Below are 25,637 nucleotides of genomic sequence, written 5' to 3' on the forward strand. Positions count from 1 at the left end.
GATTGTTTAAATCATACTAGGACAAACTAATTGTACAGTTACAAGTACAGATTTAGGGCCAGATTCTCTAAGCTTCAAAAGTGATAAAATGGAGTTATAAACGTCCAGCCAATCAGCTCCTGTCTGACATTTTTCAAACACAGTCTGTGACATGGCAGGTAGGAGCTGATTGGCTGGCTGTTTATCACTCTCCATTTTATCACTTTTGAAGCCTAGAGAATCTGGCCCAGAGTCCTACACTGAAATACCTAGAACTTAAATATAGGAGTTGAAAGAACAAAAAATTAAATGATTTAGTCATGTGGAAATGTATAAATGAAGTGCAATACAAAGAAAAGAAAACCTCACTCGTGTATACATAAAGGGCACATTAGTGGTTAGAAAGTATATTTTTATGGGATTGTGAATATTCAAATATTTTCTTCAGTGTTTGGTATTATATATGCAGTGCAAATTCTATAATGTCACAATAATTCACATAAGCAGGTACTGACTAAAGAAGCTGAAATGGACACATGAGGTTTTGACTTTTTTTATTTAAAAATACATATAGTACAACATAACATAATGAACATAAGTTTCCAATATCAGTAGGCTTTTAGGTTCATTAAAAAAAAAAAAAAAAAGGCTTACAGTTAAACAACTGAAAACCAGAAGAGGGATGTTTGCGGAGCACTTGGAAACAGACACCATTTTGAGTTATACAGGCTAAAAATTCTGGACAGATTATTTTCTACCCTTGTTTTATAGAAAATTAAAGTTTGGGTGTCTGTCTTCACTTAAAGACACAATTACACCAATAGTCTCTCAATGGCTTGCTGAACAGACTGAATCTGCGGCTTCAGTTGGGAACCTTCCTTGATAGTGACTGCACAAGCAATTACTGGTCTGGAGACCCCACAGGCTCTCCCCAAAGCTTGCTTGGAACGCACAAAGACGTAAGGGACATTCTTGTCTTCACACAGAAGAGGAAGGTGAAGAATGATCTCCAAGGGTTCAGCATCAGCTGCCATTACAATAAACTCTGCAATTCCTCTGTTAAGGGTTTTTGTAGCTGTGGAAAAAAAAAAAAAAAGTTTAATGTCATGTTTTTCCCCTTTGGGCACAATTGAAACAGTTTCCATAAGATGGCTTTGTTACCAGATGACTGCTTCTGCTTGCAGTCCGAAGCCATGTACACATGACGTGATTTAAGCAATTATCGCTGAGCGACCATATCCCCAGTGTTTGTTTTGTGGGAGATAAATTACGTAGAGCACACTCCAGCAGCCAGCCCTTAATGGCTGCTCCTGCGATAATGGCTAAAAATTGCTGGTGCAGACAGAATGGCTTGCAATTTTCAGACAAAATTGATGGTGAAAAGTGACACTGAGCAATACATTGCTGAGATATTAAGCTAAAATTGCTCAGTGACCATATTGCACAGTGTTTACACACCTTAAAGCAGTGTACACTGACCCCCAAGCAGAAGTGTCAGCTGCAGCACAATATACTACCTACAGTAGGTACACATTGAGGGCCTTATTCTGATCGGTGCGGTCAGAACCGAATATGCGGCCAGGACCGTGCGTGCGGAACCCCGCCTTCCATACGGATCGCCAACTCCGTCTGTACGCGGTAAGAAGCTGGCCGAACGGACCGCACGTATATTTTTCATAGAATACGCCTCCTCCATCTCAGGGAACCTCCCCCATCATTCGATGGTCGCAGACCATCGATGCAGAACCGAGTGGTCCACCAGCTCCCGCAACCTCAGACCACATGGACATTTTTCCGTGCAAAAGCAGGGATCTGGGCGGGCAGCTGACTTCCGGCGATGTCATATGTCCGCCCCCTACACGTGTGTCACGACTGCATTACCATACGTACGCCCAGCGTTTGCATGGGAACGCCCATGAAACGCGGGGCGTATGCATATGGCAATGAGCCCAAATAGCCCTTCACGCCCCTCTCCACCCCCTGTTCGGAGTGTTCACATTTCATGCGGGATTTGGCCATACGCCCCGCTCGCACATGCGCAGAGACGCCTCTGCACATGCGCAGACACAAAACATCGGCGGCACGAACGCACGCGGATATTACCGCACCAACCAGAATAAAGGCCTGAATGAGGAAATTGTTTGAGTATCATAAAATGTAACTACATACAAGAACCACTTAGTCCAGTGGTTCCCAACCTTTGAGTCACGGTGCCCGAGTATCAGAATCTTTTCACTAGGGCAAAGTTTCTCATTGATAGTCAAAAAATATTAAAGTAAATTGTGTTTATATCAGGGTTGCCGACTTTCTTATTCTCCTCTCCGGGAGAAGCCCGGAGAGGAGATATTCAGTAGCCGCTCAGGGGGCAGGGCTTAAGCGTGACATCACTAAGCCCCACCCCCATGCTGGTAAACCAGCGAATTCAGGGATCTCCGTGGAGGTGGCGGGGCTAAAATGACGCGATTGTGTCATTTTAGCTCCGCCCCCTCCTCTGAGACCCAAGGATTGCAGCATTTTAATGCCGCGATCCGGGGGACAGCGGGGGTCCCCCCTGAATCCGGGAGGGTTGCCCACCCTTCCTGGGGGCTGGGAGGGGCCCCCTATTTTCGGGAGACTCCCGGAAATTTCGGGAGGGTCGGCAACCCTGGTTTATCTCATCCTCAGTGTTAGGTGATAATGGACAGGATTAACATCTTTGTCCACATTTTGCCTATTACATCGGTAGAAAAATGTATCCATGGACAACCAATCCAGGGCACCCCTGCAAGTTCCCCAGGGTGCCACAGCACACAGTTTGTGAACCACTGACTTAGCCCATTAACACACACTAGGGTTTGTTTTGCTGGAAGCAAATTAAAGTTACCAGTATATTTTTTTGACTATAGGAGGAAACTGGAATACGTAGAAAAAAAACTAATGTTAGTATGTAGAGAACATACCCACTATGTCCCTAATTGTGGGGATGTACTAAAAGGATGATTGCAGAAAGGGATGATCGGGATGATTGAGTGCAGTTCACCTCCAATACACTAGATGTCACAATTTTTACTGATTTCAACCTTAACGAACTAAAAAAAAAGGTGTAAACATCAAATTATATGTAATTCAGACCATCTAAGTGTCTTTTGTCCTTATAATTTGCAGTAAAAAGTGCATTATCCCATTTTTATTGTATATTAAACTACACATACCTATATTGTTTATTTTTAGTGGAATGATGCTATATATTTTCTATTTAAATGGGATGATCATGTTTTTTTTCACAGGTAATTATACCTGGGACTGTTTTCTATGTGTTAGCAGTGGGATGATGGCTATATCTTTTCTATTTACGTGGGATGATCAGGTTTTTATCGCAGATAATTAAACCTGGGACAGTTATCTATGCGTTTCCAGGGGGAGGATGGCTATATCTTTTCTATTTACGTGGGATGATCACATTTTCATCGCAGATAATTACACCTGGGACAGTTTTCTTTGCGTTTCCAGGGTGATGATGGCTATTTATTTTATATTTACGTGGGATGATCACGTTTTTATCGCAGATAATTATACCTGGGACCGTTTTATATGCGTTTCCATGGGGATTATAGCTATATCTTTTCTATTTACGTAGGATGATCACAATTTCATCGCAGATAATTACACCAGGGACCGTTTTCTTTGCGTTTCCAGGGGGATGATGGCTATATCTTTTCTATTTACGTGGGTTGATCACGTTTTTATCGCAGATAATTACACCTGGGACAGTTTTCAGTGCGTTTCCAGGGGGATGATGGCTATATCTTTTCGATTTACGTGGGATGATCACGTTTTTATCGCAGATAATTACACCTGGGACAGTTTTCAATGCGTTTCCATGGGGATTATGGCTATATCTTTTCTATTTACTTGGGATGATCACAATTTCATCACAGATAATTACACCTGGGACAGTTTTCTTTGCGTTTCCAGGTGGAGGATGGCTATATCTTTTCTATTTACGTGGGATGATCAGCTTTTTATCGCAGATAATTATACCTTGGATGGTTTTGAATGTGTTTCCAGGGGGATGATGGCTATATCTTTTCTATTTACGTGGGATGATCACCTTTTTATCGCAGATAATTACACCTGGGACAGTTTTCAATGCGTTTCCATGGGGATTATGGCTATATCTTTTCTATTTACGTGGGATGATCACAATTTCATCGCAGATAATTACACCTGGGACAGTTTTCTTTGCGTTTCCAGGGGGAGGATGGCTATATCTTTTCTATTTACGTGGGATGATCACCTTTTTATCGCAGATAATTACACCTGGGACAGTTTTCAATGCGTTTCCATGGGGATTATGGCTATATCTTTTCTATTTACTTGGGATGATCACAATTTCATCACAGATAATTACACCTGGGACAGTTTTCTTTGCGTTTCCAGGTGGAGGATGGCTATATCTTTTCTATTTACGTGGGATGATCAGCTTTTTATCGCAGATAATTATACCTTGGATGGTTTTGAATGTGTTTCCAGGGGGATGGTGGATATATCTTTTCTATTTACGTGGGATGATCACGTTTTTATCGCAGATAATTACACCTGGGACAGTTTTCAATGCGTTTCCAGGGCGAGGATGGCTATATCTTTTCTATTTACGTGGGATGATCACCTTTTTATCGCAGATAATTACACCTGGGACAGTTTTCAATGCGTTTCCATGGGGATTATAGCTATATCTTTTCTATTTACGTGGGATGATCACAATTTCATCGCAGATAATTACACCTGGGACAGTTATCTATGCGTTTCCAGGGGGATGATGGCTATATCTTTTCTATTTACGTGGGATGATCAGCTTTTTATCGCTGATAATTATACCTGGGACAGTTTTCAATGCGTTTCCAGGGGGATGGTGGCTATATCTTTTCTATTTACGTGGGATGATCACATTTTTATCGCAGATAATTACACCTGGGACAGTTTTCAATGCGTTTCCAGGGGGAGGATGGCTATATCTTTTCTATTTACGTGGGATGATCACCTTTTTATCGCAGATAATTATACCTGGGATGGTTGTGAATGTGTTTCCAGGGGGATGGTGGCTATATCTTTTCTATTTACGTGGGATGATCACCTTTTTATCGCAGATAATTATACCTGGGACAGTTATCTATGCGTTTCCAGGGGGATGGTGGCTATATCTTTTCTATTTACGTGGGATGATCACCTTTTCATCGCAGATAATTACACCTGGGACAGTTTTCTTTGCGTTTCCAGGGGGAGGATGGCTATATCTTTTCTATTTACGTGGGATGATCACCTTTTTATCGCTGATAATTATACCTGGGACAGTTTTCAATGCGTTTCCAGGGGGATGATGGCTATATCTTTTCTATTTACGTGGGATGATCACGTTTTTATCGCAGATAATTACACCTGGGACAGTTATCTATGCGTTTCCATGGGGATTATGGCTATATCTTTTCTATTTACGTGGGATGATCACGTTTTTATCGCAGATAATTACACCTGGGACAGTTTTCAATGCGTTTCCATGGGGATTATGGCTATATCTTTTCTATTTACGTGGGATGATCACAATTTCATCGCAGATAATTACACCTGGGACAGTTTTCTTTGCGTTTCCAGGGGGAGGATGGCTATATCTTTTCTATTTACGTGGGATGATCACGTTTTTATTGCAGATAATTACACCTGGGACAGTTTTCATTGCGTTTCCAGGGGGATGATGGCTATATCTTTTCTATTTACGTGGGATGATCAGCTTTTTATCGCAGATAATTACACCTGGGACAGTTTTCAATGCGTTTCCAGGGGGATGATGGCTATATCTTTTCTATTTACATGGGATGATCACAATTTCATCGCAGATAATTACACCTGGGACAGTTTTCTTTGCGTTTCCAGGGGGATGATGGCTATTTATTTTATATTTACGTGGGATGATCACGTCTTTATCGCAGATAATTATACCTGGGACTAACCCTTGAGTGGTGGGTTTTGCTGGGGCAGGACAAACCTATCAGGGCAGGTTTGTCCTGCCCCAGAAGTACCCACCACATAAAGTTGCAAGCCCCCCTCCCTCACCTCCGCTCCGGCGATAGTACGCCAGCGCTTCCCTGCAGTGCTGCCGCTGTCCCCTCTGCCTAAGACGCCTGTCACATTCAGCAGTGAAGTCGGCGGCAAGCTGGGGGATGTTCGCGGCGGCTCGGGAGGAGTCTGGTGCCTGAGCACTCCCGAGTTCCCTCGAGCCGCGCCGACCACACCCGAGCCTGCCGCCTGCGGGCGGCTGGCTGGCGGGTCTCCGGAGGTCCAGGGTATTGATTGACGGAGCGAAGGTGACGGGGGGACTGGAAGGGTGTGGGAGAGGGCTCTAGAGGTGCTGCACCAGTGTTGCACACCTGGACACCACTGGTGCACACCTATTCTGCATTAGTGATATGACCGGAAATATTCCGGGACAGCCCGCTGCGGCAGCGCAGCTGAGCCAGGAATATCTCCGGGCATACCACTCAAGGGGTTAAGGGCCTTGTTCTAGTTCACTCCTTTTGGCAAATTCCTTCTTAGATGGATAAAACCATGTGCACTGCAGGTGTAAATGTCCAGAGAGAATTAGATTTGGGTGAGTTATTTGGCTTCTGTGCAGGGCAAATACTGACTGCTTTATTTTTACACTGCAATATAGATCTCACTATGAAGTAAAACCCCACTCAAATCTAACTCTCTCTGCACATGTCACATCTACCCCACCTGCAGTGCACATGGATTTGTCCAACTAAGAAGGAATTTGGCAGAAGGAGTGAATCAGAATAAGGCCCATAAAACGTGATCATCCCTTGTAAATAAAAAAAAACATATAGCCATCATCTCCATAAAAGCACATAGAAAATGGTCCCAGGTATACATATCTGCGATAAAAACCTGATCATCCCACGTAAATAAAAATGTTATAGCCTTCACCTCCTTGGAAACGCATATAAAAAACAGTCCCAGGTATACATACTGGCAATAAAAACCTGATCATCCCACATGGCTATAACTTTTATATTTATCATCCCCCTGGAAACGGATTGAAAACTATCCCAGGTGTAATTATCTGCGATAAAAACGTGATCATCCCACGTAAATAGAAAAGATATAGCCATCATCCCACTGGAAACACATTCAAAACCGTCCCAGGTATAATTATCTGCGATAAAGACGTGATCATCCCACGTAAATATAAAATAAATAGCCATCATCCCCCTGGAAACGCATTGAAAACTGTCCCAGGTGTAATTATCTGCGATAAAAAGGTGATCATCCCACGTAAATAGAAAAGATATAGCCATCCTCCCCCTGGAAACGCAAAGAAAACTGTCCCAGGTGTAATTATCTGCGATGAAATTGTGATCATCCCACGTAAATAGAAAAGATATAGCCATAATCCCCATGGAAACGCATTGAAAACTGTCCCAGGTATAATTATCAGCGATAAAAAGCTGATCATCCCACGTAAATAGAAAAGATATAGCCATCCTCCCCCTGGAAACGCAAAGAAAACTGTCCCAGGTGTAATTATCCGCGATAAAAAGCTGATCATCCCACGTAAATAGAAAAGATATAGCCAACATCCCCCTGGAAACGCATTCAAAACTGTCCCAGGTGTAATTATCTGCGATAAAAAGGTGATCATCCCACGTAAATAGAAAAGATATAGCCATCCTCCCCCTGGAAACGCAAAGAAAACTGTCCCAGGTGTAATTATCTGCGATGAAATTGTGATCATCCCACGTAAATAGAAAAGATATAGCCATAATCCCCATGGAAACGCATTGAAAACTGTCCCAGGTGTAATTATCTGCGATAAAAAGGTGATCATCCCACGTAAATAGAAAAGATATAGCCATCATCCCCCTGGAAACGCATTGAAAACTGTCCCAGGTATAATTATCAGCGATAAAAAGGTGATCATCCCACGTAAATAGAAAAGATATAGCCATCCTCCCCCTGGAAACGCAAAGAAAACTGTCCCAGGTGTAATTATCTGCGATAAAAAGGTGATCATCCCACGTAAATAGAAAAGATATAGCCATCATCCCCCTGGAAACGCATTCAAAACTGTCCCAGGTGTAATTATCTGCGATGAAATTGTGATCATCCCACGTAAATAGAAAAGATATAGCCATAATCCCCATGGAAACGCATTGAAAACTGTCCCAGGTGTAATTTTCTGCGATAAAAAGGTGATCATCCCACGTAAATAGAAAAGATATAGCCATCCTCCCCCTGGAAACGCAAAGAAAACTGTCCCAGGTGTAATTATCTGCGATGAAATTGTGATCATCCCACGTAAATAGAAAAGATATAGCCATAATCCCCATGGAAACGCATTGAAAACTGTCCCAGGTGTAATTATCTGCGATAAAAAGGTGATCATCCCACGTAAATAGAAAAGATATAGCCATCATCCCCCTGGAAACGCATTGAAAACTGTCCCAGGTATAATTATCAGCGATAAAAAGGTGATCATCCCACGTAAATAGAAAAGATATAGCCATCCTCCCCCTGGAAACGCAAAGAAAACTGTCCCAGGTGTAATTATCTGCGATGAAATTGTGATCATCCCACGTAAATAGAAAAGATATAGCCATCATCCCCCTGGAAACGCATTGAAAACTGTCCCAGGTATAATTATCAGCGATAAAAAGGTGATCATCCCACGTAAATAGAAAAGATATAGCCATCCTCCCCCTGGAAACGCAAAGAAAACTGTCCCAGGTGTAATTATCTGCGATGAAATTGTGATCATCCCACGTAAATAGAAAAGATATAGCCATCCTCCCCCTGGAAACGCAAAGAAAACTGTCCCAGGTGTAATTATCTGCGATAAAAAGGTGATCATCCCACGTAAATAGAAAAGATATAGCCATCATCCCCCTGGAAACGCATAGATAACTGTCCCAGGTGTAATTATCTGCGATAAAAAGGTGATCATCCCACGTAAATAGTAAAGATATAGCCACCATCCCCCTGGAAACGCATTGAAAACTGTCCCAGGTATAATTATCTGCGATAAAAAGCTGATCATCCCACGTAAATAGAAAAGATATAGCCATCATCCCCCTGGAAACGCATAGATAACTGTCCCAGGTATAATTATCTGCGATGAAATTGTGATCATCCCACGTAAATAGAAAAGATATAGCCATCATCCCCCTGGAAACGCATAGATAACTGTCCCAGGTGTAATTATCTGCGATAAAAAGGTGATCATCCCACGTAAATAGTAAAGATATAGCCACCATCCCCCTGGAAACGCATTGAAAACTGTCCCAGGTATAATTATCTGCGATAAAAAGCTGATCATCCCACGTAAATAGAAAAGATATAGCCATCATCCCCCTGGAAACGCATAGATAACTGTCCCAGGTATAATTATCTGCGATGAAATTGTGATCATCACACGTAAATAGAAAAGATATAGCCATAATCCCCATGGAAACGCAAAGAAAACTGTCCCAGGTGTAATTATCTGCGATGAAATTGTGATCATCCCACGTAAATAGAAAAGATATAGCCATAATCCCCATGGAAACGCATTGAAAACTGTCCCAGGTGTAATTATCTGCGATAAAAAGGTGATCATCCCACGTAAATAGAAAAGATATAGCCATCCTCCCCCTGGAAACGCAAAGAAAACTGTCCCAGGTGTAATTATCTGCGATGAAATTGTGATCATCCCACGTAAATAGAAAAGATATAGCCATCCTCCCCCTGGAAACGCAAAGAAAACTGTCCCAGGTGTAATTATCTGCGATGAAATTGTGATCATCCCACGTAAATAGAAAAGATATAGCCATAATCCCCATGGAAACGCATTGAAAACTGTCCCAGGTGTAATTATCTGCGATAAAAACGTGATCATCCCATGTAAATAGAAAAGATGCTACATAAATCCTGTAACTTTTTTTAACTATAAATATCATTGAAAAGCTTAATGTGATTTCTGTATTTACTATATTCTGTTAAAGTAAAAAAAAAAAAAATAGTGACATCTAGAGGTGTGAACTGGAACTGCAGGCAATCATCCTGATCATCCCTTTTTGTGATCATCCTTTTAGTATATCCCCTAATTGTGGGGTTTGTTACAAACTCATGATCTCAGTACGGAGAGGCAGTAATGTATCCATAATGGCTCCATGGTTCCTTAATTTCACATGCAAAAATAATTAGCTTTATCTTGGAGCTTGATGTGCAACACATCAAAACCTAGCACCCAAACATCACACACCCCAACATCGCGCAATTTGTACTGAGCTTAAGGCAAATGCCTAGTAAAAAGGAACAAGCAGCTTTCAATGTTTAGTCATCATGATAACTAGGACAGTATTTTTGAAGAATATGGGCAGCCGATTTATTGCCTACTCTGAGCTTTTTGGTATCTAGTCATTCAGCAGTTATTTTGTGGTTGAGGCCTAATGCTATTTGGGAGTTTAAAAGTCAATGCAGTATAAACAAAGTTAACCGTAAACCAATTATCGGTTGACCAACCCTGCATGAGATTACCTTCATTAGCCCCTTTACGGAGTTGCTTGTAATTGGAGCCTTGCTGCACGAGGTCCAGGAGAGTTTTGGTCAGCTGGGCATCTGCCAGTGGGTAGGCTTTCGGATTCACCTCTGGTTCAGTCTGGAATATAAATGCATCATTACAACATGCGGGATGCCATGAAACAATATACAGGGCAGGCTGCTCAGATCTCCATTTATTCTAACGCCCCAGCACATGGCAGCGGGAAACAGCGTGGCTGGTCAGCAGAAGCGGGAGAACCTAGAAGTATAGGGGCTTATACCCTCCTACCAGCCCTGTGCAAAGAGGCGCCATGTACCTGCGGCAAAAGCCCGGCCTCCTCTCGCATCCCTTACCATGTCTGTGCCGTTCAAGTCCTAGCGGGTTCCTCTCTGCCCGGAAGCTTCACGGAGGAGAGTGATACTGGAGAAAGCTCAGCTGCAGCAGCACGACACCAACGTGTGGATAACGTCCGGCTAAAGACACCGGATGAGGCGGTTTTTAGTTAGTTACACTCCCCTTTTAATGGTCATCGTTCCAAGCCAGCAAGCGCTCCTGTCTCCAGTACAGTTGCCATTTGTAGCTCCGAGACTCAATGCACTTCTATACATTTTGGTCTCCAACAAGATGGCCGCCGCATTAAATCCGATAACGGGACTGGAGACATAATTTCTCCGATGTGATCTCCTGAAAGCGCTGTGCCGTGTGCGCGAGATTAGCCTGAAAGGCTAAAATCAATTGAATGGTGATGGCCGCCGCCAGCTTGCACATGTGCTTGCAGAGCAGTTTCTCTGCAAGGGTTTCCACGCTGTTGCAGGAAGGTTTATTAAACCTTCTATATAAGATAAGTGGTGATGTTGCAGATAGCACTCATATTCTATCATTCAGTTTATTAGATACAAAATTATCCGCTCCTAGCCTAGACTTAACTCTTAATAGGCATGATGTACTAGAAATGATACAATGGAGATTGATAAACCACCAACTAGTCAGCCTGTCATTTTTTCCAAACAGCCTGTAATGTGGCAGTGAGGAGCTGATTGGCTGGTGGTTTATCACTCTCCATTTATCATTTTTCAACATACTTGCCTACCCTCCACACTGGCCGGTTTCACACACTCCGGCTCCTGCCGGACGGTGAAATCCCGCACGGCCAGGGAGCCGTGCCGCACACACTAGTTGTGAATGGACACTATTGTGTCCATTCACACGGGACGGCCAGGACCCGGCCGCACGGTTGCAGCCGCATCCCGCCACTGGAAGGGACGGCTGCCGGGCTGTGGCCATCCCCTCCATGATAAACTTGTGTGCGCGGCACGGCTCCCTGGCCGTGCGGGATTTCACCGTCCGGCAGGAGCCGGAGTGTGTGAAACCGGCCTTAGTCTCCTGCATTATCGGTACAGCCCCTGCTCCTCCCTTCCCCACAGTATAAAATAGGGTAGGGATGGCCATCGACCATCGATGATTTGAAATCATCGATGGTTCATGGCCGTTGTCTAATACTTTTGCCATCGATGGGGGAGAACAAGATGGTTTCTCTCCATCGATGGTGTTTTTTTTTTTTTCCAAAGTGCCGGGAGTTGGGACACGGAGCATAGCTCCGGCACCCGTGAAGCCACGTTCCTGTGTTTTGATTGGCCCACAGGCAATCAATCAAATACAATTGCTGACCATGTAAAAATATTGATGGTTAGCCATTGCATAGTTTAGCACTATCGATGGCCAGTTGCAGAATTGCCATCGATGGCAATTGCAACGATGGCCATCCCTAAAATAGGGATGGCCATTGACCATCGATGATTTGAAATCATTGATGGTTCATGGCTGATGTTGAATACTTTTGCAATCGGTGGGGAAAACTCTGTTTTGCGTTTTTGTTTTTTCAAGTTCCGTGACACTGAGCATAACCTTGCCCCCCGTGTTTTGATTGGCCCACAGATGGCCATCCCTAGTATAAAATGCTGAATTCCGCGGGGAGGGGGCTAGAATGACGTGAATAGCCCCTCCCCCCATCCACACACCCACAAATGAATGCGGCTGCCTGTCTCGGCAAGGGCTTGGTGACTTCAGCCTCGCCCGCCCCCCCCCTTTCACTCCTCTTCGGGCTTCGCCAGGAGAGGAGTTTTTGAAAGTCGGCATGTATGCTTTTCAAGCTTAAGGTGCCCACAGACGCTACAATTGTACTGTGCTATGCGTTTTTGACTGTACAATGGTTCTATACAATTTTTCTTCCAGCTTGCTATGAGATGTGCACTTGGATGCATGCGATGCGATGTGATGAACCCATGTTTGTAATGTTAAATTTCAGATGTAGTCTAAAAAGTACGTGCAGCACGTACTTTTTTAGATATACAATATCGGGCTCCCGGGAACGCGCATCGCATCGCACAAGCCCATAAACACCATCCAATAATTGTACATAACATGCAATTTGTGCTTAAAAAGTACAAAACGCATTCAATAATTGTAGCGTCTGTGGGCACCTTAAGTACATCTGGCCCAATGTATGATTGCCATCACCTGTGGTTAAACACTTTTCTCATCAATGAACTAGTTCAACACAGGTGATGGCAATCATACATTCAGAGGCAAGTCCAGGAGTAGAGCATTTTGCGGAATGGGTCATGTTGGAGGATATGAGTTACTTCTAGAATCTTGTTGCTATTAGCAACGCCTTACCGGTCTTTAGAAGGTTTGATAAATGCACTTTCATTTTGGGACTTCATTGTAAATTTGAATGGATAACCAAATACAGCAATCTATATTAAATTATGTATATTAAATTGTCATTCCTTTTATGAATATAAAAACTATGTAAAGTCAATCCAATGTATTTGTGATTTTTAACAGCGCTGCACACTCTTTCCCTATTTTTGGTTTTCTTGTCCGAGGTTTGACATACCTGGTATTTTGCAGCTGCTATTCAGTCAAGCAGCTCCTGCATACTGCACCCCTTTCATATACTTGGTTCAGGTAGAAAGGATACCCTTTAATTTTTTTCCCTTCCTTCCTCCATGTCTGTGTTGTTACCCAGTTTGTTCTGTTATGTCTACAATTATAATGTGCAACGACATCTGCTGCGCTATATAAGAAACTATAAATAAATATATAGAAATAGCGCAAAACATACTTAAATCAAGTTACATTAACATTTTAATATAGCAGACTATGAACAGGTAAAATAGATATATTGGACACTTCTCTTCAGCGCAATGTGCTGCCAATGCCTAGTTGCACACATTTCAGCCATGTACAGTAGTTACAACAAAGCAAGCAAACTTGCAAAGACAGGGAGCGCAATTTGCCATTCTGAATCAGCAATCTCCCAGCCCCCTGGAAAGGGGGACAACTCTCCCGCATAACCCCCCATCTCCCGTGAACCGCCCCTCGGCGGGGGGGTCCGAGGGTAAAATGACATGATTGCATAATTTTAGCCCTGCCCTGCGCAGTGCAATGCTGTAAGTACCGCCATTGCACGGCGGGGGCGTGGCTAAAATGACCCAATCACTCTAGGCATGCCCCCCAACAAGGCAGCCCGTCTGGCTCTTTCCTGAACCGCCTCTTTTTTACACCCCCGGCCTAACAGGGTCCTGGCTGTCCTCTCCCTAAGGGGGCAGCTCCAAAGTCGGCAAGTATGGGCAGGGTGTTCTCCATAAATACTGCCTGATCCCTTGTGACTTATATCACGATGATCCCTTGTGACTTATATCACGACTGGGAAGGCACATGCCCAGATGAGCTGTCAAATACTGCCAGCTCCTGTTGTGAGTGTACGGGCGGTCAGCGGATCACCGTTACACTGACCACAATTGCCCTTATTCTGGTTCACTCGCAAATGCAAATTCCTTCTCAAATGGAGAAAACTGCACTGCAGGTGGGGCAGATTTAACTTGTGCAGAGAGAATTAGATTTGGGTGGGGGTTTACTTCAAAGAGATCTATATTGCAGTGTAAAAATATGCAGTATTTCCCCTGCACAGAAACAAAATAACTCACCCAAATCTAAATCTCTCTGCACATTTTACATCTGCCCCCTGCAGTGCACATGGTTTTGTCCATTTGAGAAGGAATTTGCCTTTGCGAGTGAACCAGAATAAGGGCAAATATGTCGATATGCATAAGAGTTTGGCAATCATGGTAATCAGGGCACTATTAGAGTCTTCTTTATTGCTGGCAGCACCCTGATTACTATGGCACCTTTCTGTGCACTGGGGACAGGTGGGCAGAAAGCGGTGACTAGTAAAGCAGGCTCGCTAATGGCCTGGCAGCCAATCAAGCAGTGGTTACTCCTGATTGGCTGCAAAACTTTGAGCTCTGATTGTCTCGCGACCTTGCGAGATATTTAAAATGGTTGCAGACCTGCTCAGACTACAACTCTCTTCCTGGCTGTCATCGCTATGCAATGAGCATGTAATTCCCAGTGGCAATGAGCATTTAACTCCCCATAGCAACGAGCATTTAACTACCCTTTGGCAATGAGCATGTAATCCCCTGTGCAATGAGCATGTAATCCCACATAGCAACAAGCATTTAACTCCCCCTGGCATCGAGCATGAAACCCCTAGCAATGAGCATGTAACCCCTGGTATTGAGCAAGAAACCCCCAGCAATGAGCATGTACAGTAGGTAAGCAGCACTTATGTGGCTTAATATGTAATAGGCATTATGGTGTGTGATATAATATGTAATGAGCATTATGGTATGTGGTATAATATGTGATGGGCATCACGGTGTGTGACATAATGTGTAATAGGCATTATTGTGTGCGTAATCCTGGCACAGTTTGTCTAAGTGGCAATACTGGTGTGAGTTGGTAGTATTTTATGGCCATGCCCCTTCCCCACAAAATCACGCCCTAAATTTTTGACATGCGATTTGGGGCGCACTCTCCCTGTTTTTTGTTGTTTTGTCGGTCCCAGTCAGACACCACCCTTTCGCACAGAAAAGCAAATTTCTCTTTCATCCATCCTGGTGACACAGCTCAACCATGGGATGTAGGAGGGTCCAAAGAAGTGTCCAAAGGAGCCAGGCACCTATGCTATAGCTTTGAGAGGCAGGCTCCTCCCTTCTGCATCCCAGCATTCCACAGTTCGTTTTAGGTGCCCACCAGAGTGGGTGCTGTGCTGAAGGGCTGCTGCTGCTGCAGCCATATGATTGAGCAGCAAGGGTGTTTTTTTTTTTAATTAATATTACATCTTAGTTAGTGCAGGCACAGTGTGAGGCTTCCAGGGGAAGTTTCCTCACACTGACAGCGCAGCAGGGGCTGACAGAAGCGTGTCCTGTCAGCTCCCTGTGTACTAAGAGATGCTGTCTGGTCTCTCAGCACAGCGCTCAAACCTCCATAAAAGAGGTTTCCTGGACCCTGGAGCCGACTCCCTGCATAGGGATCATGGGTGACGGGCACCCTGCGATGGCGGCCGCCATTTTGGAAGGGTTTACAGGCTGATCTCTGCGGAGATCGCAGCCAGTTACAGGAGCTCAGTGTAGCTGGGCGATTCCAAGTGATCCCCATTCAAGGGGAGACACAGGAAACCAAATAAACATTCTATAGGAGTGGCTCACATGGGGAAAAAAGGCGCAAAAGAGCCTCACACCCCGCTGTAGCAGGGACTTTGGTCTCTTCCTTCACTCTGCCTTGGCATCCTTTCATCCCACACTGTGCGGAGCTGGAAGGAGATTCTTTACTGCTGACAGAGTGGTGATCTGCAGTGAGATTGAAGGCTAGATAGTATTATCTCACAGATCTTGTGCAGTCTATTGGCGCCCTCTTGTGGTCAGACTTTAATAATTACCAATATTCCCATTTATTATGGGGCACATTTAATTCCCATAAATGGGTTTAGTAAGATTGCTGTGGGAGCCTTCTAAAGGTCTTATTGCACTATCTCACTGATATCTGATATGCTGGACACTTTGCTACCAAACTTTCATAGGGTGTAGTTTAATACTACTCCTTTAGTAAATAGTTAGTCTCTATCTAGCAAAACATTTCAAATAAATTCAGATCAGGCTAACAGACATTTCTGGGACAGGCAATGTGCCAACGCAACGCAACGTTTCCCTGTTTACCAGCTTTGTCAAGGCCTTGACAAAGCTGGTAAACAGCGAAACGTTGCGTTGCGTTGGCACATTGCCTGTCCCAGGGCCTTGACAAAGCTGGTAAACAGCGAAACGTTGCGTTGCGTTGGCACATTGCCTGTCCCAGAAATGTCTGTTAGCCTGATCTGAATGTATTTGAAATGTTTTTCTAGATAGTGACTAACTATTTACTAAAGGAGTAGTATTAAACTACACCCTATGAAAGTTTGGTAGCAAAGTGTCCAGCATATCAGATATCAGTGAGATAGTGCAATAAGACCTTTAGAAGGCTCCCACAGCAATCTTACTAAACCCATTTATGGGAATTAAATGTGCCCCATAATAAATGGGAATATAGGTAATTATTAAAGTCTGACCACAAGAGGGCGCCAATAGACTGCACAAGATCTGTGAGATAATACTATCTAGCCTTCAATCTCACTGCAGATCACTGCTAAAAACTTCTACCATTGTGCCCTGTGTCCAAACAGTATATTATATATAAAAAACTGTCACATAGTGACATCAGGATGCACAAATTAGTCCTTTATGAAATTTTCCAATAGCAAAATCATCTCCTCTCAGGGCTTTATAGAACAGACATTTTTCTGGGACAGTCATCTGTGTGAATTTTTAAACAAACATTCTTTCTTTCTAAAACACACTATATGTATCTGTGTATGTACCGTATGTCATTTTAACCTCTTAAATTTCAGCTGTTTATGAATTTTTCCCTCGAAATTGTGAGATAGGGAATATTAAAGTAAAATCATTAAAAGTTACATTTTAAAACATTTTGTCAGTGCGTTCCCCCAGACAGCCTTTTTTCTTCTTCTGCCTTGAAACATATACCCATTGCTGTAGGGAACAGCACCCCCATACCTTATAATAATTTGGGGTCTACCTAACCTGTTTAAACCAGGGAATTAATTGAATTAATAGGTTGTGCGAGCATGCACCAACTCCACATGGAGTAAACCCCCTTCTCTGCTGACAGAGTGACAAGTTTCTTCTGAGGCGACGCCATCCCCGGTGACCACAGAGGGTCATGCAGCAGACAGATAAGTACACTAATATATATTGGCTTTGTACAAATGCCTGACTTAGTGCACTGTGATTTAACCACAACAAAGGTGTAATGCTGTGTTGGGGGAGGGAGCATCAGCCATGTTAATTGACTGCAAATTTTGCGGGCTTAACAGATGGACCAGGGGGATATATGCCCTACATGTGATTCTGTTCCCAGAGGGCTGAGCAACCAAAGCCTGCGTGGGCAGCTGCTCTGGGAAAGTCTGTGTCTGCTTTAGTACAAGCTTGAAACAGGCAGAGAGATGATTTGGTGAGATCTCCCAGGCCTTTTCATCCTCTCAACATTTGGTTGGCTCCATTACCCCCTCTCAGGGGGACCCTGCTTTTTTACAGATGATGCAGGACACTGCTCAGGGTATGCGTAAAATTAATACTTTTATGGAGCAGTTTACTAAGGAGTCTAAGGTTTCTCCCAGACATCCTTTATCCACCCCTCCTATCCCTAATATAGACTCTGAGGAGGATGGGGAGTGTGTGGAAGACATGTCAAGGATCATAGAGAAGAAATTGAAGCCTCTGTCCCTGGTGTTGATGATTTTATTATTGCTGTTAAGCAGGCATTCAATTTATCGGAGGTGAATAAGGCTCCACAGCAGGATGTGTTTAAAAGACAGCGCAGAGATGCATTCACTTTTCCTTCTGATGAAGGATGGTTGAGAGGGGTGTGGAAAATGCGTGATAAGAGACTACTTATGCCCAAAAGGTTTTTGACTCTGTACCCTATGCCAGAAGAGCCAGTAAAATTGTGGGAGAGATTCCCACTGGTAGATGCCCCGGTCGCTAGGCTGTCAAAAGCAACTGCTTTGCCTATGCAAGGGGTTGTTTAAAGCAGTTTTTGAGGGTGTTGGTTTTACACTGAGACCTATTATTGCTTCAGCTTGGGTCTCCATGTCCATGAAGGCTTGGGCAAATACCTTGTGTTCACTGCTTCAGCCAGATTCAGAAGCGGTTGCCTTGGCAGAGAAATTAAAGGCGGCAGCTGAATACACCTGTGAGGCTGGTGAAGAGGGAGTCAAAATGGCTTACAAGGTGTCGGCCATTTCAGTGACTGCCAGAAGGGCCTTGTGGCTTAGGGCATGGGATGCCGACAATGAATCCAAGAAGTCTCTGGAAGCTTTGGCTTTTAAAGGGGAGTTACTTTTTGGTTCTGAATTGGAATCCCTCATTAAACAGGCAACAGGGGGAAAGAGTAAATTTCTTCCTACGCCTGCAGCAAAACAAGGATCTTCCAGGTTTGCGGCTTTTCGGCTGTCCTTTCGTTCCTCCTTTAGAGGCGGTGCATCCTCCAGAGGACAGTCTGGCAGAGGAAGATTTGTTGCTGGGAAAGGTAAAGCTTCCAAGTCCTGTTTTGGTGCCTTTGCAAAAAATCAGGCTTCCAAGGGCGAGGAGAAGCCCTCCACATGACGTGCCGGAGGCTCCCCAGTCTGGATGCAGAGTGGGGGGTCGCCCCTTGCAGTACCAGGATGCTTGGGCCCTATCCGGCCAGGATCCCTGGGTTCTCAATGTGGTTTCCCATTGATATAGGATCAACCTGAGGGGAGTCCCTCCAAGGAGGTTTCTTCCTACACCTTTACCCTGGGAGGCACGCTTAAGAAAGACCCTTTTGGGGGCGGCAACGTCTCTCCTGGAAAAGGGTGTGGTGGTTCCAGTACCACGGGAGGAAACTAAGTAGCGGTTTTACTTCATTCTTTTCTTGTTACCCAAACCGGGCAGCTCGTTCAGACCGATTCTGAACTTGAAGTCTCTGAATCTGCACTTGTGGGTGGATCACTTCAGAATGGAATCCTTGAGAACAGTTCTCCTGAGCCTGGAGCGGGGACAATTCCTAGCGTCTTTGAATATTCGAGACGCCTATTTGCACATACCTATATGCGAAGAACATCAGTCTTTTCTGCGTTTCGCGATAGGCGATCTGCATCTGCAATTTCAGGCTCTTCACTTTGGGCTGGCAATAGCTCCAAGGGTGTTCACGAAAATAATGGCAGCGGCACTCAGACTCTGGGGAATTGTAATCATCCCGTATTTGGATGACTTTTTGTTCAAAGCAGAGTCAGCAGATAAACTGCAGGATGATATGTCAGCGGCAATTCAGTTTCTGCAACCCTAAGACCATGAAAACAGAGAAATTTCTCTTAACCCCAGAAACAAGGAATTTCTTACTGTGGTGGACGTATGTTGAATCGCTCCAGTTGGGTCATTCCCTTCGGTCATGGGATTGGTTGGTGGTCACCACCGACGCCAGTCTCGGGCTGGGGGCAGTAGCCCTGAGCTTGAGATTGCAGGGCCTATGGTCCAGGGGAGAATCGGCTTTAGCGATCTATGTACTGGAATTGCGGCCGGCAGTCTGGAAGATGCTGTTGCAGGTGGTAGAGGTTCTGAGGGGATCTCCCATTCGGATCCAATCAGACAATGCCACGGCTGTGGCTTACCTGAACCACCAAGGGGGTACTCGCAGCAAGATGGCTATGAAAGAAGTGTCTCGGATCTTTGAGTGGGCAGAGGCCAACGTTCTGGCCTTATCTGCTGTTTTTATTCTGGGAATTTGAAATGTGGAAGCGGATTTCCTCAGGAGAGAGGATCTCCTGGACGGAGAATGGGCGTTACACCCAGAGGTGTTCCAGGAAATAGTGGCTCGTTGGGCACTGCCAGAGGTTGACTTGATGGTGTCCCGGCAAAATTGTCAAGTATCCAGGTTCTGTGCGAGGACCAGGGATCCGTTGGCTTGGGCGGTGGATGCCATGACAGTGCCCTGGAATTTCAAGATGGCATATGTCTTCCCGCCATTTCCCATGCTTGCCCGGGTTCTGAAGAGAGTGAGGACGCAAGGAGTATGCGTCATCCTGATAGCTCCAGATTGGCCAAGGAGATCTTGGTATTCCAACATTCTGAGGTTGATGTCAGCGTCGTGGCGTCTTCCTCTTAGGCCAGAGCTTCTCAGGCAAGGGCCCTTCTTTCATCAGGACCTAGCTCGGCTCAATTTGTTGGCCTGGCTCTTGAAACCTCTATCTTAAAGAAGAAGGGTTTCTCAGACGTGTTTATCCGTACCATGATTAATTCAAGGAACCCGGTTTCTGCAGCAAACTATTATAGGGTTTGGAAAACGTACATTAGATGGTCTGAAAGACAGAAAGTTCATACGTCTAGATTCAAAGTTTCTTAAGCCTTCAATCTCTGAAGGTACAATTGTTGGCCTTGTCTATCTTCTTTCAAAAGAAAGTGGCCTTGTTACCGGAGGTACAGACCTTCTCCAAGGGATTACTTGGCTAAAGCCTCCTTATAAACAACCAGTGGTGCCTTGGGATTCGTCTTTGGTGTTATCGGTTCTTCAGAAACCTCCATTTGAACCATTGAGGTCGGCTGACCTGAAATTTGTTACTAGGAAATTGACTTTTTGGTTGGCAATCGCCTCTGCAAGGCATGTTTCAGAATAGGGGCCTTATCTTGTAGGTCTCCGTTTTTGATATTCCATGATGATAGGGCTGTGCTGAGAACAGTATTTACCTAAGGTTGTTTCCTCTTTTCACTTAAACCAGGAAATTGTTCTTCGGTATTTAGTCCGCCTGAGCAGGTCAGAAATAGGGACAGACTAAAGAATTTGGATGTGTTTCGCGCTTTGCGCATTTATGTGGACAGAGTGAAGGAGTTTCGTAAAACGAACTTATTATTGGTTTTGAATGATGTACACAAAAGAGGCTGGCCAGCTTCAAAGCAGACCATTGCCCGTTGGTTAAGGTTGCTGATTGCCTTTGCCTATACTAAAGTTGGCAGACCAGTGGCCTCCAGAATTAATGCTCATACCACAAGGTCGGTTGCTGCCTCTTGGGCTCTGCGCCACGGGGCTACGGCGGAGCAAATATGCAGGGCTACCACTTGGTCCTCTGTTCACACATTTGCAAAATTCTACAGGTTTCATGAGTTCGCGTTGGAGGATGCTTCATTTGGGCGAGCAGTGATGATAACTGCAGGCCTGAGCATACCCTACCACAGGACCGGCTCTTGAACATCCCATGGATGAGCTGTGTCACCATTAGAGAAAAGGGGATTTTTGTAAGAACTTACCATTCAAATCCCTTTCTCTGAATCCATCCTGGTGATACAGCGATCCCTCCCTTTACGCTCAGTAAGTAATGCCGTTTCATGTTGGTCATGTTATGATGGTTATAATTACTTTATTGTGCATATTAATATGTTCAGGCGTTGTACTGAGTTAATGTATCCTAGTGTGCTCTGGAAGTTGATCTGAGGAATACTGGGATGCAGAAGGGAGGAGCCTGCCTCTCAAAGCTTTAGCATAGGTGCCTTCGTCCTTTGGACCCTCCTACATCCCATGGTTCAGCTGTGTCACCAGGATGGATTCAGAGAAAGGGATTCGAACGGTAACTTCTTACAAAAATACCCTTATTCATGTCAAGCATTTCTATTTTCGGTACTTATGTAGTATCTGGGCTGCCGATTTCTAAATCGGGTCGGATCGGGAGATCGCATCGCATCGCATGCGACCATGCGATTCGATGCGATGCGATGCGATGACCCGATTTTTCCATAGGAATCAATGTTAAAATGGACTGAGTCCATTTTAACATGGAATTCAATGGGAAAAATGGGTCCTTTTCATACCCCTACTATCCAAGTGGGCATGGAGTTGGATATAAACCTGTGGCGAGCGTAGCGAGCCACCGAGCCCGAAGCGTGGCGAGCGAAGCGAGCCCCGCGAGGGGACGAATACCGTCCCCTCGCGGGGCTCGCTTCGCTCGCCACGCTTCGGGCTCGGTGGCTCGCTACGCTCGCCACAGGTTTATATCCAACTCCATGCCCACTTGGATAGTAGGGGTATGAAAAGGACCCATTTTTCCATAGGAATCATTTTAACATTGATTCCTATGGAAAAATCGGGTCATCGCATCCGATATCGGATGCGATGCGATGCGATGCGATGCGATATCGCATCGCATCGCATCTGATTGTATGCCTTAACTTAAGGCATACAATCAAAAAATCGGCAGCCCAGATACTACATAAGTACCCTATTTTCTTTTCTGTGTGAAAGATAATATATGAATGCTTGGTTTTAATTATGATAAGAAGTGGATTAATTACTAAAATCATGCTAGAATCACACCCTGACCGGGTGTGTGTTGGAGGGCTGCACCCTGGAGTCTTAGAATTTAAAAAAACTTTTTTTTGTGGATTTGGCTTTATGTGGGTGGGCTAATTAATACTCCACCAACATTGTAGCTCCACCCACAATATCCACCCACACCCAAAATTGTCTTAGGCCAATCACATGGAATACATGACAAGCACCTCAAAAACTCCTCTTAGGGCCTTATTCTGGTTGAATCGGATGGATGCGGATTTCGGATGGGCACCGAGTGTTCTTAGCCCCACCTACCATACGGATCGCACCGTCCCAGTGGATGTTTCATGTGAACACCTCCCCCATCTGTGGGAACCTCCCCCATTCTCCAATGGTCGCCGACCATCGAATGATGGACCGAGCAGTCAGGCAGCCCCAAGTGCTCCAGACCACTCGGACATTGTGCAGTGTGAAAGCAGGGATATTGGCGGGCAGCTGTCCGCCCCCACACGTGCAGATTACGGATTACCATACGTACGCCCAGCGTTTTCATGGGAACGCCCATGAAATGCGGGGCATATGCATATGGTAATGAGCCCAAACAGCCCTTCTCGCCCCTCTCCACCCTCTGCTCGCATGGTTCCGTACGATCGTTTTCTGCACGGAGTTCACGCCGTGTTCGGACGTGCGAGTCGTTCGCACATGCTCAGAAACGCCTCTGCACATGAGCAAACACAAAACCGCGCACGCAGCTGTCCGACTCAATCAGAATAAGGGCCTAAGTCATTTACTAAAACATGGAGCCCATGGAGATCCCATCAAAAAATCTTTTCCCCTTTCACTATTTAATAATTGTGCCCATGCATTTTCTTCTCCAGTTACAATATGGGAATGTCACAGGAGAATCACCCTGTCTTCTTTCGCCTTACACTATAAGTGGAGGTGAGGGTATATCTGTACACAAAAAATATATATAAGCCAAGTGTTCGGCTCTATGTAATTTATTTATTTTTGGTATCATTCAAAGGGGTGCTGCCAGTGGCGTAACTATAAAATTTGCTCCCCCAAGCCAAAAGAGTTTCCTGCGCGCCCCCTCCCCCTTACACAGGGGGGTGACAATGGCGGCTGGGAAAGAACAGAGAGGAGGTGACAAAGGGACAGAACACAAGGTTAAGTGACATAGGCACAGAACACAGGAGGGGTTGGGGTGACACATGGGCAGAATGCAGAAGGGGGGGTGGCAGGTACAGAAGAAAAAAGTGTGGGGGGGACATAAGGACAGAACACAGAAGGGTTAGAACACACAGCTAGACCTCAGTAGGTATGCTAATCAGCCTACTTGCACTTACTGAGCAGGGACCAGCTGTGGGGACTCAGGGCTTGATGGAGACCTTGACTTGGAGGAGCATGGTGTGTCCGGCCGCAGCAGCAATATGAGACGCTGCAGGATATAAGGGGTAGGAGCTGGATGTAATTGAGGGGGGGCAGCGGTGGCCCCAGTGCTGCATTAATGCACTGGACGAGGGGCACATGATGGCACCACCCCGCCACTGAGCGCCGGGCAGCAGGGAGGGAGCGCCGGGCAGCAGGGAGGGAGCGCCGGGCAGCTGCGGCTCGGGTTACCTGGAAGGAGCGACAGGCAGCGGGGAGTGAGCACCGCACAACAGCGGCTGTATTACCTGGAAGGAGCGCCAGGCAGCGGGGAGGGAGCACCGCGCAGCAGCGGCCGGGTTACCTGGAGGGAACGCCGGGCATCAGGGGGTTGGGTTACATTGAGGGAGCACCAAGCAGCGGGGAGGGAGCACCGCGCAGCAGCGGCCCGGTTACATGGAGAGAGAGCCGGGCATCAGGGGGTCACTCACATCATCTGCTGCTCCTTCGGCGCCCACCACAGACCCCGCTCCTCCAAGCCACCGCGGGGTCTGCCTCACGGTGGCTACGCCACTGGGTGCTGCCCTAGACAACCAAAATACATATCAAAGAGTATTGCTGGCTACACATCAGACCAACTTTCCTCCAACCATCCAACTAGTTGCTTGGATGGAATACAAATGGTACTGGATTTTCTTCAGAAATTTGCTCCCAAAATCTGGAAAAGGACAGGAACTGTCACTCAGACACGGTACTGTAGTTGAACCTGTTTGATTTAAACAATTTGAATGAATGTTTTTGTCCATTTTCCTGGGTTTGTGAGCACATTTCTGATTGTCCTTTGCTCCCATCCAGTACATATTTTTGTTACATCCAAGCAATTAGTTGGGTGGTTGGAGGAAAGTTGGTCTAATGTGTGGCAAGCATAACATTGTAACATAGAACTGGAAAGAAAAATAATTGTCTCTTTGTTGGCGCACTAATAAAATAAGAAGATACATTTATTTAAAATATACCTTTTATTTAGTAATCGTTAAAAAGGAAGATTATTTGCGTGAAATATTCCCCCCCAAAAATTGTAACATACAGTAGTAGTTGAGGTTGAAAAAAGCATACTTCCATCAAGTCCAACCTTTTACAGAACCCATTGGAGGGTATGGTCTATATGTGATATCCCCATTTGAATGATATGAATTTCTTTGGTTCAACTGTGGGCTAAATAATGATTATGGGTTATACCCCTGAATGTTTTTATCCAATAAATGTTTGTCCAACCTTATTTTAAATGTATTCATTGTGTCTGCCAAGCCCTCCTCCTCTGCCAGAGAGTTCCACACCTTGATTGTCCTGACTATAAAAAAGCTTTTCCTGCTAAGGGTATGAAATTGCCTCTTCTCTAGTCTGAGGACATGCCCACATGTCCTAGTCTCTGACCTCCAATTAAATAGGGTGTCCAACAGTTTGTTATATTGCCTCCTGATATATCTGTTCATGT

General features: G+C 45.0%; 1 protein-coding gene across 1 annotated transcript; it reads right to left on the reverse strand.

Annotated features, from left to right (window-relative positions):
- Positions 1-516: 516 nt before the first annotated feature.
- On the reverse strand, positions 517-11,043 carry SNU13 (small nuclear ribonucleoprotein 13). Its single transcript, XM_083156558.1, has 3 exons — positions 10,885-11,043; positions 10,528-10,648; positions 517-1,054 (listed from the first exon to the last, which is right to left on the reverse strand). Exons 1-3 carry the CDS (start codon positions 10,885-10,887, stop codon positions 792-794), a joined length of 387 nt encoding a protein of 128 aa, XP_083012684.1. The 5' UTR covers positions 10,888-11,043; the 3' UTR covers positions 517-791.
- Positions 11,044-25,637: the final 14,594 nt, after the last annotated feature.

Source organism: Crinia signifera, chromosome 8, assembly GCF_055691185.1.
Source record: "Crinia signifera chromosome 8, ASM5569118v1, whole genome shotgun sequence".
NCBI lineage: Eukaryota > Metazoa > Chordata > Amphibia > Anura > Myobatrachidae > Crinia > Crinia signifera.

Excerpts from the sequence above, each read along its gene's own strand:
- SNU13 (XM_083156558.1), bottom strand. Across the intron at positions 1,055-10,527 it reads CCGTAAAGGGGCTAATGAAG|CTACAAAAACCCTTAACAGA; the intron begins GTAATCTCATGC and ends TTTTTTCCACAG.